Genomic DNA, 16,984 nt, shown 5'->3' on the forward strand with positions numbered 1-16,984 from the left:
GGAAATTCGGCTTGGCTGTAGCTGTAACACGCTGTGCAGTTTGTCTGCTAAAAGATACATACAGTATCTGTGGAATTCGGTTTGGCTGGAGATGTAACACGCTCTACAGTTTGTCTACTAAAAGATACACACAGTATCTGTGAATTTCGTTTGGCTGGAGCTGTAACACGCTGTGCAGTTTGTCTGCTAAAAGGTACACACAGTATCTGTGGAATTCGGTTTGGCTCGAGATGTAACACGCTGTACAGTTTGTGTACTAAAAGGTACACACAGTATCTGTGAAATTCGTTTGGCTGGAGCTGTAACACGCTCTACAGTTTGTCTACTAAAAGGTACACACAGTATCTGTGAAATTCGTTGGCTGGAGTTTGCTTGAAAACAGCTGCACAGTATAAGTGTTAAATGCGGTCTGGTAAAAGCTGTAACACTGGTCGCACTCCTGTCAGAGACTGTCTCGTTTGGCACGTGGCTGTAGCCGTGTATCTGACACGCGGACGCGTTACCGTGGTTAGCAAGCTCGATTTGATCCTGTAACAGGGTGGCGCAGATTTCACATAACAACCTTCTATGTGACGAACTCCCAGGAGGGAAGGCTGAAGATGCGTAGTCACGGTGTGCGGTCGGGTGTTGACACAGGAGTTATCTCCCTTTGTTGACACCTGTCGAGTTGATGCTAAAACAGTGTGAAAAAATGAAAAGTCTGAGTGTCTGTTATGTCGCAGGAAATCACCTTAGCAAAAAGGAAAGAACCGAAAAGAAACAGCGCTGTTAGAGGTACTTAATTCTTTATCTCCGTCTTTGTAACTTGGAGATTTGGAGATATGATCCCGCATTTGCTTCATGGCGGTTTATTATCATGATTTTACACAATAAAAGGGGATACATACGAGTGTTCTCTTCCTGTATATGAGTATTTGTAGTTCATTAACACTCTCAAATGTTGTAAATCATAAATAGAAACATGCTTCTACATGACGTTCATTTGCCTTTCAGCAATACGTCCAACCCACATTGAACTCATACTTGTTTGTGTTTTACGTCGTACTGACGACGAGGAGTCGTTAGTTGTGTGTACACATACTATGTCTTCTTGTGACAGGATGAGTCCATGTCGCCAAAGTGCTGCCACCACTGAAGTATCATGCCGAGGACACGAGAAATGACACCCCATCAAGTCACATTATACTGACACCGGGCAAACTAGCCCCATTTCCTTACTCTAACCTCTCAGTGCTAAGCGCCAGGGTTGTGATATTCTGGAGTACGGCGTTAAACAACAGTCAACCATGAATAAATTTGGTGAACAACTCTTTCTTCCCTTCACATTTTGCGTGTCTTACCTTTTCGGATTTCTGGTGTATAACCTATCATCCTGCCGTGTGCGCTTTCTGATGTTAACGGCACAATAACGTTACGAAAGTAATAAGTGTTAAGTTTACGTCCCCTGTGCAGTGTTGATACGTCTTCGTGACTATCTGACCGGATAGAGTTGACGAAACTATTCTTGAAATATCCCCAAACCAACACTTTGGCATACTTGGTGCACATGTCCTCGACACTGGGAACAGCAGAAAGGTTAGCTCGAATACTTGCGGTGACGTCACGAGGTGACGTCATGGCAAACACAGACGCTGGGATAGCAAGGACGGTACATCCTTTGCTGAGGAAGAAAATGTCTTTGTTTTCACGGCTTAAAAAGCCAGCACCCTGAAAACAAACAAATCAAATATAATATATTTATTTATTTATTTGATAGTTGTTTAATGCCATACTCAGAATGTCTCACTTATATACAATATCGGTCGGTCCCGGGGAAAACTACCGTTTTATGGCAAGTTACTGACGAACTTACCAACTTGTGACATACAGTTGTGAATATCATATTGGTGGAAGAAACGCCATCTTCAATGAGCTTTAGACTGTGCCAATGAGCTTTAGACTGTGCCAATGAGCTTTAGACTGTGCCAATGAGCTTTAGACTGTGTCAATTGCTATACAGGCGTCGTTGACCACTTAATGTCATCAGCACCGCACAAAACAGAGGAATGCACCCAAAACTGATGGTATGAATGGGTTTGAAATCATACCTCAGCAATCATCTCAAAACGAAGTTGGAAACAAAATGAATATTTTGGCAGGACTAAGCTTCGTAGCCAATAAACAATCTTCATTTTTGTGTCCAAGAATTTACACCTACATAATGTATACTCCGTATGATATTCTACTATTAACCTCTATAACATGTCATCATTCGCAATGCTGCAGACACAGATTATAACATACTTACGAATACTGAGCCCTTCTCCAGATGTCTCAGGGTAAAGTTCAGGTAGGGTGAATTCTTCGGTTTACAACCTGGTAACGTTTTACCGCTGCCGCTCGCACTAAAGCTGTAATTAAGATGTACAAAGCATTACAGTCAACAAACATTTTCACAGGACCGTTTTTTCACAAACACACAGTTTAGTTTTTATTAAATGCGGAAAGGGTGCTCATTTCTTGTAAGCGTTGTCCTCATTGCAGTCGATCGTCTCTTGAACGATGAGTTCGAATCCAGCTTTCGCTGGTCCAGCCGCGACTGTAGGCCTACGTCAGGATGTTAGTCAAGACACCTGGAGAAGTGCGGTTGTGTACTCCGGACATTCCAGTTTCCAGTAATATCCACACTCCTGACCGCCGTAGTATGAGTTAAAAATCCTTCAAAATTGATGTTCAAAACCAACAATATCAATTATTAGATAAAAAGGGAAATAATTCACTTGTAAAAGTAGTAAAATCGAAAGGACCTGGAGTAGCGAAACTGACTATATGGCTCTGAGTGACACTTGCTGACACACTAGTAGGGCTACTTCTTTTTTCAGTTCTGTTTTACTCGTCTTTTCCTGTTATATGGCAAGCATGCGGCTTAGAAAGCTTGAAAACGCAGTTATACACCATTCCAATTCATGATAACACTTATTTAATGTTAGACGGCCTTTGTATTTACTCACAGAAAAAGTAAAGGAAAAGAAAAACAGTCACGAAGACTCGTACTTTTATATGCAACCTTTTCTCCGCAGCGCGTTAGTTAGTCCGCTGCACTGCGAATGATGCATGATAGACCGTGGCAGAAGTACAGATTATAAACTTGCTAAAATATGACAAAACTCATCACACTACAGAGTTTATGTTTTACATATGAAGACAATCATTAACCAACACAAAACTTTGACAGCACGTAGATATACACACATCAGGGTTTCCGTAAAGATACTTTTCTAGTTAACGTCAATCTTCATACTGTAAATTAAAAACACAATGCCTCGTTTTGGCGAAAAATTAGTGTTTTTGATCGAGAGACAATTTTTGGAGGGTTATTACGAAGCAACCATCTCTTTTATGACATTATAACTTTCATGAATGCTTCAATCAAGTTTTATACTTCTGATTTGGAAATTTACAGAATTGTACTGGGATTTTGAAATTTGCACTTTCTTATCGTACCTCTCTAGGGCCGATTCTCTGCCTTACCATGCCAGGCCCTTCAATAGCGGAACGAACATATGAGACAGAGAACAGTGTTACCCACCTCCCGCATCTCATGCCTTGATTCGATGACCTCTGGCTTTGGGATTGTTGGCTGGAGGTATCAGACGATCCGCTAGTCTCCGTTGGTGGAGACTTTAGTCGATGTCTGGACCAGCAAGAATTTACTCTGGAACTTACGTTGTTATCCACAGCATCGAGGAACCGTAACAGTTTCTGTCTGTCAGTCAATTCTTCTTCCTCCTTCTGGTTTAAGGTTTTCAAGGAATCCGACCAATTTCCGGTATCCGAAGTGTCCATAAGTCGTGTTATATTTTGTCTGAGCTTCTCTGGAAGCTCATTTACCGAACATCTTTTAACAACATCACATGATCCCTGTGACATGGAAAAAAAGCGAAGGTAAAGGCGTCTTTGATTATACTGTAGGCCTTCATTTTCTGTATAAAATGAATGCAAACAACCCGAAAATTTTTCATGGTAAAAAGTACTCCAAATCTTCATTTATATACCTTTTCAAAGTAAAGCATGCATGTATGTCATTTATGTTATCGTTTAAAACTTCCAAGTACTGTTATTCCACTGCTGCAAACGTTAGAGTTACTTCGAACAGAAGTTTCTGTGCATGTGACCTGGTGAACAAAATCATGTCTTTCACGGTTTTGCCTTTCTCTAATTAGGCCCCCTAGGGGTACCTTACTCCTTCTAAGTACCCAATAAGCTTTACCTTGTACAGGACGTACGTCCATCGTGCCTGTGGAGCCCAAAAGTCCACGACGGTCTGGTCATCAAAAGTCACTGGGTACGAGGTAGATACCAGCTTGGCGATAGCTTCCTCAGACAACGAAGACACGTCGCTCTTTTTTCTTGATGATCAAATACGCAAATTAAAAGTAATTACGTGCAGCAACTTTGGGCGTATTCTATAATCAATGTTTACTGAATTGAAACGGCGCAGTACCTTAAAGAAGCTATATTTCTTTTTCTATCATTTCCTTTTTAAGAACAGAAATGACAATTCATTACCAAACAAATAAAAGTAGGCCTTCTACTGTAAGGGCAAACTCCCCTTTATTGCAAATGGGGTATGACTAATAATGGAAGGATTAAACGATTACACCTAAAAGACATGTTAAATATTCTTTAATTAAAGTTAAATCATGTGACAATCCGAATACTTATGAATATATTTCCTACAAGCTTTATTGCTAATATACACGTAATATGCTGTTCGGATGTTTTTGTGAGTTTTTTTTTATCTTCAACGTTTTATTAGGAGCATCGTTTCAGAGCATAGACTGGTACCTTTATTCAGTGAACCATAATTCAGTTATTTACAACTTCTACAACTTCAACTTCTATTGCTACAAAAGAACCCTGACCGTAATATGTTAAGTATATCCATTGTCTCCCACTCTAATGCTTCTATCAGCTGTGTATTTTTTATTTCGTCGAGATCCAGGATCAGCACTTCAGTTAAATCATCACATATAAACGTCGTACTTCTGGGTTGTTTCAAGACTATGTCAACTATCTGTAAACAGACAAAACAAAACGAGATTGTCTCAGTGGTTATTAAAGACGTCGATTAGTCAATCGCTACAATACTACTTGATTCGAGGCAGTGTGATCAAACTGGACGCAATCGCACTGGCATAAAAAAGACATCAGGCCTGTCTAGATAAAATGGATTAATATAGCAGTGTCAGCGGGTACTGCTCCGTTTCCGCCTACCACAATGCTGGCCGCCGTCCTATGAGCGAAATATTCTTAAGTATACGGCCTAAAACACTAATCAAATAAACCACGCGAATCGTAATTAAAAGTGTGTTAATTGATTGAAGCTTTGTGGCGAACCTCCATCAATAGTGTCTAATGGTACAAAGCAATGCATATGTAGTGTGTACCGTTCTTCAGGAAATATGGTAGAAATAAAAGAAACTAAATTGTTGGGAAGCTGCATTTAAAAGCTTTTGAACTTCAATACTATAGCGTCACTGAAGGCTTCCTCTATTTTCCACGTGCTACTTCTGTCTGACATTTTCCAATGCTACCTCTGCTGGTTTCCCGTGATACACGTATCTCTGTTTACTGTTGTTTCCATACTATACCTCTGTTTGCTGTTTTCCCACGCTACCTTTGTTTGACATTTTCACCACGCTACCTTTCTCTTCTGTTTTCCGATGATACCTCTGTTTTCTGTTATCCGCATGCTGCCTCTATTTGCTTTTCCACTATACTACCTGTGTTTGTTAGTTTTACAATGTTACCTATGTTTTCTGTTATCCGTATGTTACCTTTATTTGCTTTTCCCCTATACTACCTGTGTTTGTTAGTATTATTTTTATCAACCTCTGTGTGCTACTTGTCACATAATAGCTCTGTTTTCCCTTTGTGTGCTATTTCCTCTCTCTATCTGCTACTTTGTTTTGCTGATAAAACCCCATGGCCAGTATGTACAGATCCACACTCACCCCGAGCATATCCCCTCTCCGATACAATCGTATCTCCGGATGTCTCACTAGCCTGTCAGTATGATCAGAGAACGTCTCGGTCACGGTGCCAGAGAACAGGAAGTACACAGCTTGTGGTTTATGGCCCTGTTTGAGGATCACTCTGTTTCGTGTGTATCTGTGTGAAGAACAAGAACGAGTGTTTTTTTTCAGTGATATTGATACACTATACCGCAAGGAACCGATGCATTAGAAAATTAAAAGAAAAAAAAAACACTAGCAATTAAAACCATTGTAGACACGTGTTTATTTATTTAGTTATTTGATTAAAGTTTTACGCCTTACTCAAAAATACTTCACTAATACGACTGTGGCGACACATACACGTAACGGTATTTGTTTAACGTGTGGTCTGCTGAAAATCTTTGGTGTACATGTAGATATACATGTATATGTTTTCATATTTTATGAATGATTTATCTGACTTATCAACAGGTAATTTCTAGACACTTTTGCACTAATATAGTTAATGTGGGAAGTCCAGTTAAGTTTGAAACTGAAGACATTGATTTGTTTTGTTTGTACTCTGAACTTTTCACTTCCGTTGGACCAGACGGAACTCTGGAACTGAGAAAAAGCATTATTTTTTTTCTCTCGTCAGAGATGATGAAATGAGTCCTTCAAAAAGTTAATCTATCACATAGTACAAATTACTCCACTTGCTATTTATGTTATATTGATCCTTTTGTCAAAGAATTTGTGATATTCTGACGGCTTCTCACCTTTCATATTTAGCATAACGACAAATTCCCTTTTGTGTTTCAGAGCTGAACTTGCGGAAACTTCGGAGACAACGCATCATTTTGTGAAGAGTCCGAATGCCGCTGGGTGTTCGACTTGCAGCAGACTTCCGGGCAGTCTCCAGATACACCGTGGGCCAGCGGAACTGGAAAGTTCAGAATACAAACAAAACACATCAATGTCTTTATTTCCAAACTTAACTGGACTTCCCACAGTGACTATATTAGTGCAAAAGTGTCTAGAAATCTCCTGTTCATAGGTCATATAAATCATTCTGTTAATAAGAAAAGATTGTTTATTCTGTATTTTTCTCTCATATATCTTTACCTTTCATATGGAAACATCATATGGGGCAATACATATCGAACTCATACCCTTGCAGATTCCGCAGAAACGCGCCATTCGGACGATCACTCATTCAAAAAAGAAATGATCAGACGCTCCTGCTGTTCCGTCAGCTATGTATTCTACCACTGCGAGAGCTGAACATCCTATCTTAGCACACACGTTTTTTTTTCATCATTGCAAGTTTATTCCTCCCAGCTTCGAAACTTGTCTGTTAAAACAATGTGCTACCCATCACTATGTGAACAGAGCAACGCGATTGGATTATAACAGACCAGGACAGAACAGAACCAACTTGACGTACTTCTCGTTAAGAACAATTTGCTCTCGAAAACTGAATGAACTACGTAGCACTCTTGGTGGTGTAAAATCCACATCTCTTTTATAAATCAAGGCTTAAGTTACATCTCAGCTTAATTAAGGTGCACTTTGGTTGCTTATGTAGGTTAATGACAAATATAAAAAAGGTAAATAAAATTCCCATAGTAAATGTTCATAAAGTTTCCAGCGTCTTTTATGATTCCTGTTTGTGTCCATTTGTCCTGTTATCGTCTATGTTTATATGTGACACACTATAATATTATTATCATTAATCCATGTATATACCTTATTATATAACATTCTACATTCCACGGGAGAGAGCGGGATTCTCGACAAATGTGTTCCACGTGTATACCTATTTATTTTATATAAGGTTTACGCTGAATAAATATGAAATGAAATAGAAACATCAATGTTTTATTTTTTTTTTAGATCGGTGTTAACCACAAGGAACTCAACAATACTTATCTTAGGAGGGCGGTTAGGAAACCTGTGGGAACACTGTGCTTCGCGAGACTCATAGCTAACCTCATGGCCTAAGGGGAAAAATTCGAGTTATGCCGTTTTTTATGCCGTCCCTTAGGCCATCTCGGTTGATTGCCCGTAGCAAGACCAATCAAACTATAAGGGGAAGTATTGGAGCACTTGACAGATAGAGGAGAGCGAGATATTATACCTATGAGCCAGCGAGAGCTCTATACGAAACACATGGACCTGCGTAAAATGGGACCGAGCTGCTTAGCCCGTTTCACTGAAATTAAACCTTCGTAAGTACCCGTAAATCATCTTTAACGACAAAAGATGTTTAGCAAATCAAACTGTACTTATACAGGTAGCGCGAATATCATTGGAATGGCTATATTTTTCTTTGAAAAGTTTACCCATCTAAGTTAAAATTCAGTATCAGTCAGTTTTATAAGTTGTATACAGGGCTAAATCTTACCTCTTTTCGTCGGCGGTACCGATCTTTGTCAAACGCTAGTCCTTCATCATGTGAACCGATGTTTAATTTGATGGAGTCGTAGTCGAGAATGCCTGACTGCGCGTAGTTCACAACTCCCCTACACACCTTCAGCATTAGGCGGACTGAGCGACACACCCGGGAAAACCTCCCTGGTTTCAGGGACTGCTGGAAAATTCAGGATCAGGAACCGTTATGGAAATCAACATTTATTAACATGACTTAGAAATCCGCGGGAAAGACAACATGGCAATAAACAAGTACAATACGGTTTCTAGCCTGCATAGATGTTTCCGATTATTTCACTAGAGTTAAAATCTCTAAGAATTCAGTGCGCATTTCATTGAGATAATACATCATAATTTATTTTATCAAACTATTAAAGTTACGCCTATATATATTCGAGCCACAGTTGAAGGACTACTATACAGGTCTATAATCTGGTGAAGTTTTCTGGCCCATATTGTGAACTGGCCGGAACTTAACCCTGAGTTTACAAATTCTTCGTACATGCAGTTAGTTAGTCAAAATCTGTAGGAATTGTCTGTTCAGCCTGCGCTATATACAAATCCAACATGTAAACTGGAAAAGCGTTATCGTGCTGAGCGCCAAGCCAGGCATAAGCAAATACCATTTTCAAGTCTTTGGTATGACCCGACCCGGGTTTGATCTCAGCCACCCCCCCCCCCCCCCCCCCCTTACTTCGATGCGGACGCTCTAACCATTGAAAACACTTTTGGAGTTTCGCAATTTCATGTTCATGATAATGGACCGCTATAGACATGTGTTCATATAAACATCTACACCTGGTCGGAATGACACATGATGTTCTACCCATACTCATCTGACCAGAATTCATTTCTCCGTGGTAAGAGATATCGTAGTGTGAGAATAGGACTAAGTAAGGAATTCCACTTTATTTGAGTGTCGACCCCATCATCACATAAGTTGATGATGTGATGCACTAAAACCTCTTTGACTGATTGGTCATGAAAGTTTAATGGCGTATATCGACAAAGCGGTAATGTGTATAGCCGTTAGACCACACCCTATTTACCAGACAGCATCCATTATTCACAGGATCCCACTTAGTTACATCCAACCTTCAGAGTTGTCTAATGTGGCGTTTTAACGGCCCCTTTGCCTAATTAGAACTGTTATCTTAGCACTCGGATTTACCGCAATAAACTAGGTGTGGTATTTAGAGACAGATCACGTGCCTTCGACCTAATTGGCAGTGCTAGGATACCCAACCTCTGCACTTGTCGGTTATATGACGTCACGAAAGGCCTTTAGGATAAGCAGGTGCAATGGAGACGGCGTGTACCTTCGACTGACAAGCTGTATGGGGTTTCCAAAAATGTCCTCCATACTTCATGATTGACTTTCTACAGCATCCGTAGCATTTTACAATGCCAGCTTGTTGCCTCGTGTACAGGAGGTCACGGTGAATTTATATATTAGTAGTATAAAACTTGTATGAAGTTGCAGAAATACCTCTGTACACATCCCATTAGTCAGTAATGACAAAATTAAATTAGTATAAAACTTTCACATTTTAGCGGCAACATGCACATATCTTACATGTAATAGCATTTATCTATACATTAACCCAGCACTATATATCGGTAGGCCTGTACCGCGGCATAGCACATACATGTACATAGTAGCACGTGCATACATTTTCAAGAGCACTCATAACATATATTTGCAGAAGCACTTGCATGTATACTAAATAGCCGATGTGGCACGAACCGATTCTTGAGAGAGATATCTTGTGTTGTTCAGAATAAAATACTTATATTGGGGTTCCGGGTTTGAAATCACGTATATGATAAAAGAGAGTTATACAACAAAATTAGTTAGACCTCACTAATGGACACTAAGGCTGTGTTTTTGCCAGCCACACAAGTGCTTTCTGCTGTCAAACACAGGATATACATGCACGGACATTGTTATTCTATCGTCATACATACCGCTGTGTCGTGGCTCGTGCATTTCTTTATGGTATTTATTTAAGCTCTTGAGAGCTTCAAGGCTTTTAGCAAACCACACTTGAAACTTGAGTAAAATTGGAAGTGTTGGAATTTAAGGTCAAAAGCAAATTAACCTTTGTGTATTTAATGATACTTTAAATGTCTTCCTGGTAAATGGGCAGAGATCTATATGCGAGCTTGTGTGCATACCGTTTGCATGCGTTAATATGGCGTCGATTGCTTTTTAATAACAAACCTGAAAAAGCAGAAATAGTATTTGCAAATTGATGACTTGCAATTTCAGGTAGTCTTGTGTTATGTTGCCTTGTTGCTTTGTGTGTGTGTGTGTGTGTTTGTTAAATTAGGCTTTGCATGAAACGACTAACCATAGAAAGTACTGGTTACACATAAAGGATTTTGAACGAGAATCACCAATTCGAATCCCTACATACACATTATATTAAGTTGATCTTTTAGAATATTCATCGGGAGCTTTTAATGAATATGTTAAATGGTGTGTATAATGAAATGCGAATGTGGTGAATATGTCTTTCTATAGCCATAGGACTACAATACGTGTTCGAAAATGAGTCTCTTTATATACAAATCGAAACGCATTTCTGATTGACAAAGAGTAAAGGTTTATTTCGTGCATGGGCCTTGTCTATTTTCTCACTTTACATACACAAGGGTTTCTAGCTGGAACCACGCTCAGAACTAAAATACAGGCAATTAACCTGGGTTCAACATCAATCTTCTCTACAACACAAAATCACCACTGGGGGGTGAATCAACTCCATTATACTTTACTACGCATCAACTTCTCAGAGCCCCTGATTCGAATTCCACTGCAGCTGAATAATTCATGAATACCGCATAGAATAATCGCATTAGGTGCACAGTAACATGACAGTAAGAGTGAGAGTTTGGCGTTGACATGTGGCGATCCTCTGTGTTGAATACTCTGCCATAGACAGTCTTCAAGTTTAGGCCTAAGCAATCCTGTCTAACTCAACCTGGATGCTGCGTAACGTACCCATACAGCATACAAGCACGAGCAAAAATCACCAAGCTGGTTAATTTTGTATTATGTAATATCTGCAAGGTGTAAATGACAAGAATAAGTATGCATATGTAAGTATGTTTGGGGTTTAACATCGAACTAAATAATATGTAGTCGTACGACGACGAGGAGTCAATAGGCGTGTGTACATATATTGTATCTTCTTGTGGCAGGGCCAGCCCATGCCGCCACTGAACTATCACGTCGAAGACACTAGAAATGACACCCTATCCAGTCACAATATACTGACACCGTTTAACTCTGAATCTATTCGTTGCAAATCTGCTTCAATATACAGTATACACGTATTCTCGGTACCACCACCACACTGTAAATACAACGTCAAACTCAACAACATAAACTGTGCTTTTCTTGTGCTGGGTTAGATGTCATTGTTAAACATATTGGCCTACTCCCGGAATATTTAATCGACTCCTGAAATAAGAATGTGACGAGTATAACTAAAATGAAGGCATGGAATAGTAAGATTTCAGCCGGTCTATATAGGTAAGCCTACAAATGCCCCAGTACAAAAGTACTATCTCCTTTCCATAGAAATTCATATATTTCTGTATACCTGTACCTGTGCTTTCACTTTGGTTTCCTGACCAATTTCTTCATTTGAGCTTAGGTCGTCATTCGATGAAAAACTTCCTGAGTTCTCGTCATCCTTATTCATTTTAACCTGCAATAATCGTACTGTGTGAGAACAACCCACGCACTTAGGTTTTTAAGTCCCAGTCTCAGCAGGTGCGCGCAGTATCTGTGTAAGCTGACAGAACAATTGACAGTGGAGTGTTAGTATCCCGTATTGCAAACACCTGTTCTCCACAGGGAATAAACGGACAATTCCGCCGCAAATCGGAAATCTATCACAGCAGCAGAGACCTCAACAATTTTCACCTGCACGTGTTGGTCTGTTGCCAGCCATTACAACTTGTCATTCTCATGCTAACATAAGAATGTCTATTACCATGCGCGCGGAAACCAACACGTGGCCACATAAGTTTGCAGTCAGGTACTTCACTTTTTGGTTTCCAGAAGAAATCGTCCAAAAAAAGCACACACTCAGACCCACTATACACTTTTCGGCTATTACAAATGCCTTTGTAACCAAAGACCGAGAGGCTCTAAGTACGTTATGTTCACGCCCAAAAGAAAATATATCGCCACAGGTAAAGCTTTTTAATTATCTCTTTAGCGGGCTAGTTTTTCCTTGAATTATTAATACGGTTAGACTTAGTTCATGTCCTAACCTCACAGAACAATCGAGTGCTTCACACCATGGTTTGTTTACAAGTGTGTTGATCAGGGAAATCATTGATAGATATACAATGGGCCTTGCTTTATCAGGAAACCATCGGTACAATGAGCAATCAAAACACGCCAAAATTTGATACAGATCAGCTGATATAATGGAAGCAAGTTGCTATAGGAGCCAGATAAATGATATGCTTGGTCTCCTGCAGATTACATTGCAGTTGTGTACATTGATAAATATCTATCCCGAGTTCAAAAGAAACCTCAGATATTTATTTTAAAAAAAACCCTGAGTGCACCACAAGTATAGTTTCAGTGATAAGTCAACTCAAATGACAGCCAGAACAATATACCAACGACATAAATCGACACGCTTTGACATGCACGAAAACTCGGTGTATGCGCTAAGCACATGTAGGACGAAGAACTTCAGCCCATGCATGTTGAAACCCAAATCTATGATATGTGGAAGCCGGTTAAGGCTATCATCGTACCATCGTAATATCGCCCGGGAATGGTACGAAAGGATGGAACGATGACACGAAGTGATGAAACAATATGCTAAAAACGATGACACGATGGATATCGCCCAATGCCACGTACCGTGCCGTGGCTTGGCATCATGCCTTATCTTGCTTTGTTTGCTCGGTGCTATTATATGAAATCACCTTGTACCATCGTCCAAGCGTTTCGTACTATCGTTTTATCGACACAAAGTACTATGTGCAATCGTGTAAATAGTACTTTGTCTCATCGTAGAATCGTCCGTGTCATCGTTGGACGAATCTACCTTAACACGATGGTACGATGGAGGCCTTAACCGGCTGCCATACCGATCAGAGGTCAACACAGAGTAACTACCTCATCAATAGGGAAGGATTACACTTGTTCGCACAATATTAGGAAATCTAGATGAACGTGGTGCGATCTTTTGGTGGCACTGTTCCAATGGTCATAGAAAATACTGTTACTCCTTTGATACCAAAAACCTAATATATCACCTCGCGTACAAGCATTGTTTTTTCAACAAATAGATCTGTTTTCCCTCACAAATATTCCGAGCAGTGTTTGAACCGATCCTCTACAAATGACATGTGAGAAGTAATAAAGCTTCGAGCCCAAGCCCGCTTATCTGTAATAGTCTTTATTAACTTTCCTTCTCAAACAACGAAGCAATCAAAGCGGAACTGACGGCGCTATATGTGGTATTTTGGTCTGCAAGCTGTACACCTTATATCCCAGAATCGATAACTGTGATCCTTGTATAAACAAACGTTTTTTAGGCCATGAAACGTCAAGTCGCAGGTAATACTTTGATGCATTCAATCTTGTTACACTCTTATTGAAACACGAGGAACGACAGCCATAGAAATTAAAAGTGATCCAATATAATTTAATGAATTGCGCCAGGGAGTGTAAATCAGTCAACCTTTTTATTTGTTTGCTTGTTGTCTGAAACGTTCAGCCCAAGAAAAGCAAATATTAGGTTTTGTTGGCCCAGTACAAATATTCCTGAAATGGAACTCGTATCCTTGCTGCGTACAGGGTCAAGGCGCTAAGAACACGAGTACGGCGGTCTAATGCAGAAGTGGAGTAAGGCTACAGCTTTGTGGCCATCTGTTTTCAATAGTGTCAGAAAAATGAGATTGTATCGGATGGGACTGACATTGCTCAGAACAATTACATACATACTGTCAGTGTTATTAAACAGACGGCTGTATATATTCAACAAATAGCGCGCAAGCTATGTTTTCGGTGAACAAGGAATTTATATGACATGTTATGCATTTATTTCTGTCATTTGTTAAGTGATTTAATTTCAGTCAAAATTACGATACATATACTTACTACACATTAAATGATTTTTGAAGAAAAGGCAGTAGATTTTTAATCCAGACAAAAGCAAAACTGACTATACCTGTTGAACAACCACTGAACAGTATATATAGATGTAACTCTGAAACTGTCCATATAATCAGTCAGAATTTATATAATACATAATAAGTCAGCGAACCCCTTGCAAAGGGCAAAGGCAAGAGAAATATGTGTTAATATGTATGGCTACTCCATACATGGGAATAATACAGGCACCAGTTGGCTGAGCACCGTGTACTGGAATTATGTAATCACTATCGAACCGCAGGCGATGAGTACACAGACTTCCTGGTTACCATGGTAACTGCTTCCTGGCGGTACATGTCATCTCCAAAGTAGCAATATATAAGCTATAGCCATTTGATTAATTTTCTGAAATAGGCTATATATGGTGTGAATGGTTCCGAACGGGCGATGCCTTATATATAAAGATAGTTGGGTATATGGTTTTGTAGTTTGGTTTTTGTAGTTTCAGTTCTGCTCTGTATACCTGTATCTAATTATGCCAATTATGGTGACAGGGTTTGAATGATCTGGAAAGAGCATCAGATGTTCTCGGGAATAATCAAGCATCCACGTTGGTTTTTTTACCTTCAGATTTGTCTGCTGATAGCTCCTGTCCTTTCCAGTAACAACTTTTATTTTTTTAAGGGCAATACATATATTTATTCTCATTAAAACCTTAATCCGAAGAGGGCATTATTTTCCTTTAGATGATTGTGCATGGCCTGGTCAAAATCAGCTGTAAGAGCTAGCTATATCAGTTATTATTTATTTGAATGGTGTTTTACGCCGTACTCAAGAATATATCACTTATACGACGGGTGGAAACCGGGCAGAGCCCAGGGGAAACCCACGACCTTCCTCGGGTTACTGGCAGACCTTCCCACTTACGGCCGGAGAGGAAGCCAGCATGAGCTGGACTTGAACTCACAGCGACCCTGCGACCGTGAAAGACTCCTGGGTCATTACGCTGCGCTAGTGCGCTAACCGCCTGAGCCATGGAGGCCCCAGCTATAGCAGTAGCGTTAAAGCGGAAGACCTGTTTGGTTCTTCAAATGGTTTTGTTATTCCTGCTATACAAGCGATAGCTAAGTTGGTAGAGCGTCCTCTTTGGAAGCGGTAGATTCAGGGTCAATCCCGGGTCGAGTCACACCTAAAACATTAAAAGAGGAAGTTTTAACTTCCTCGCTTGGCGTTCAGCATGAAGGGGATAGCGCAACAACTGGTTGACTCGTATCAGTATAATGGCTCGGGCGGGGCGCCTTACTTGCCTTCTGTAAGTAGTCTCAGTGAAGCAGCACTAGTAAAAGAGCGGTGGAAATCCGTCCTGCAACCAGGAGGTATAATACATGCACACTAAGGATTCCTTCGTCGTCATATGACTGAAAAATTGTTAAGTACGACGTTAAACCCCAAACACTCACACACTCACTCACTCTTAAACCGTTAAGATAGGCCCTACCAAGAGGGGAAGTCTCACCACTAGCTACCGTGGCACTATTAACATGAATTCTCAAACCACGTTTAACGCAAATGTTTAAAACAATTAGGCCTACTAGACATGATATCTGACCGCTTCGGTGGCTATAATAGTTCGAGCGTCCGCCTCGAAGTCGAGGGACCTCAGGCATGTCTAGATCAAACCCGGATAGGGACATACCGGTACCAAAGGCTTTAAAAATGCTAGTCACTTAGCAGTGAGAGTTTAGAAGAACGAAGCATGACTAGTTGGCCCGATGTCAGTATAGGCCTAATGTGACTGGGTGAGGTGTATATATCTGGTGTCTTCGACATGATGACTGAAAAGTTGTTAAGTACGCTATTCAACCCCAAGCATACATACACACATACAGACATGAATGGCCAAAGACAACAATAAGGCCTAACCCCAGTTTTTAATACAACTTTACGAACAAGAATTCCCCAAATCAACAACAAGCTGCAAATTTCGAAACATCGACCATTAGCATGATGACGTACATAGGCCTAGAACAAGGTTATTTGTTAAATTTATCTGTTTACATTGATTGGGTTCAAAATGATATTTAGGCCCCTAATTTATATTAAGCTCTAGCTCTAGCGTGCTTAACGATAGATAATTACGTAAATATATAATAATCTATGGGCAAGTCCGGCCCCTATAGAGGTCAAAATCGAAGAACAGTCGCCTTTTTTTTCTTGTAATGGTTTGCTAAAAACTAACTTCTTTAATTTTTGAATCTTTTTTTTTTTTAATTTTTATTTTTATTTTGGGATCAGTTTTCTTCAACAATATTCTTGTGCTGTACCTCAAGCCGTGGGTATCTAGTTGTTCTAGTGGCTGCTCTGCCCAGCAGTCCGTTTTCGATTTTTTCTCATGTGATGGCAATTTCATGTGTGCAGTCATGGCGGGGGACGTGGCAAT

General features: G+C 40.0%; 1 protein-coding gene across 1 annotated transcript; it reads right to left on the reverse strand.

Moving 5' to 3' along the window:
• Positions 1–393: 393 nt before the first annotated feature.
• On the reverse strand, positions 394–8,554 carry LOC135481692 (uncharacterized). Its single transcript, XM_064761367.1, has 9 exons — positions 8,386–8,554; positions 6,758–6,921; positions 5,997–6,153; positions 4,905–5,056; positions 4,250–4,388; positions 3,569–3,900; positions 2,288–2,390; positions 1,341–1,707; positions 394–673 (listed from the first exon to the last, which is right to left on the reverse strand). The coding sequence occupies exons 1-9, from the start codon at positions 8,518–8,520 to the stop codon at positions 399–401; spliced, it is 1,824 nt and encodes a 607-aa protein (XP_064617437.1). The 5' UTR covers positions 8,521–8,554; the 3' UTR covers positions 394–398.
• Positions 8,555–16,984: the final 8,430 nt, after the last annotated feature.

The sequence above is a fragment of the Liolophura sinensis genome, chromosome 1, assembly GCF_032854445.1.
Source record: "Liolophura sinensis isolate JHLJ2023 chromosome 1, CUHK_Ljap_v2, whole genome shotgun sequence".
Classification (NCBI taxonomy): Eukaryota; Metazoa; Mollusca; class Polyplacophora; order Chitonida; family Chitonidae; genus Liolophura; species Liolophura sinensis.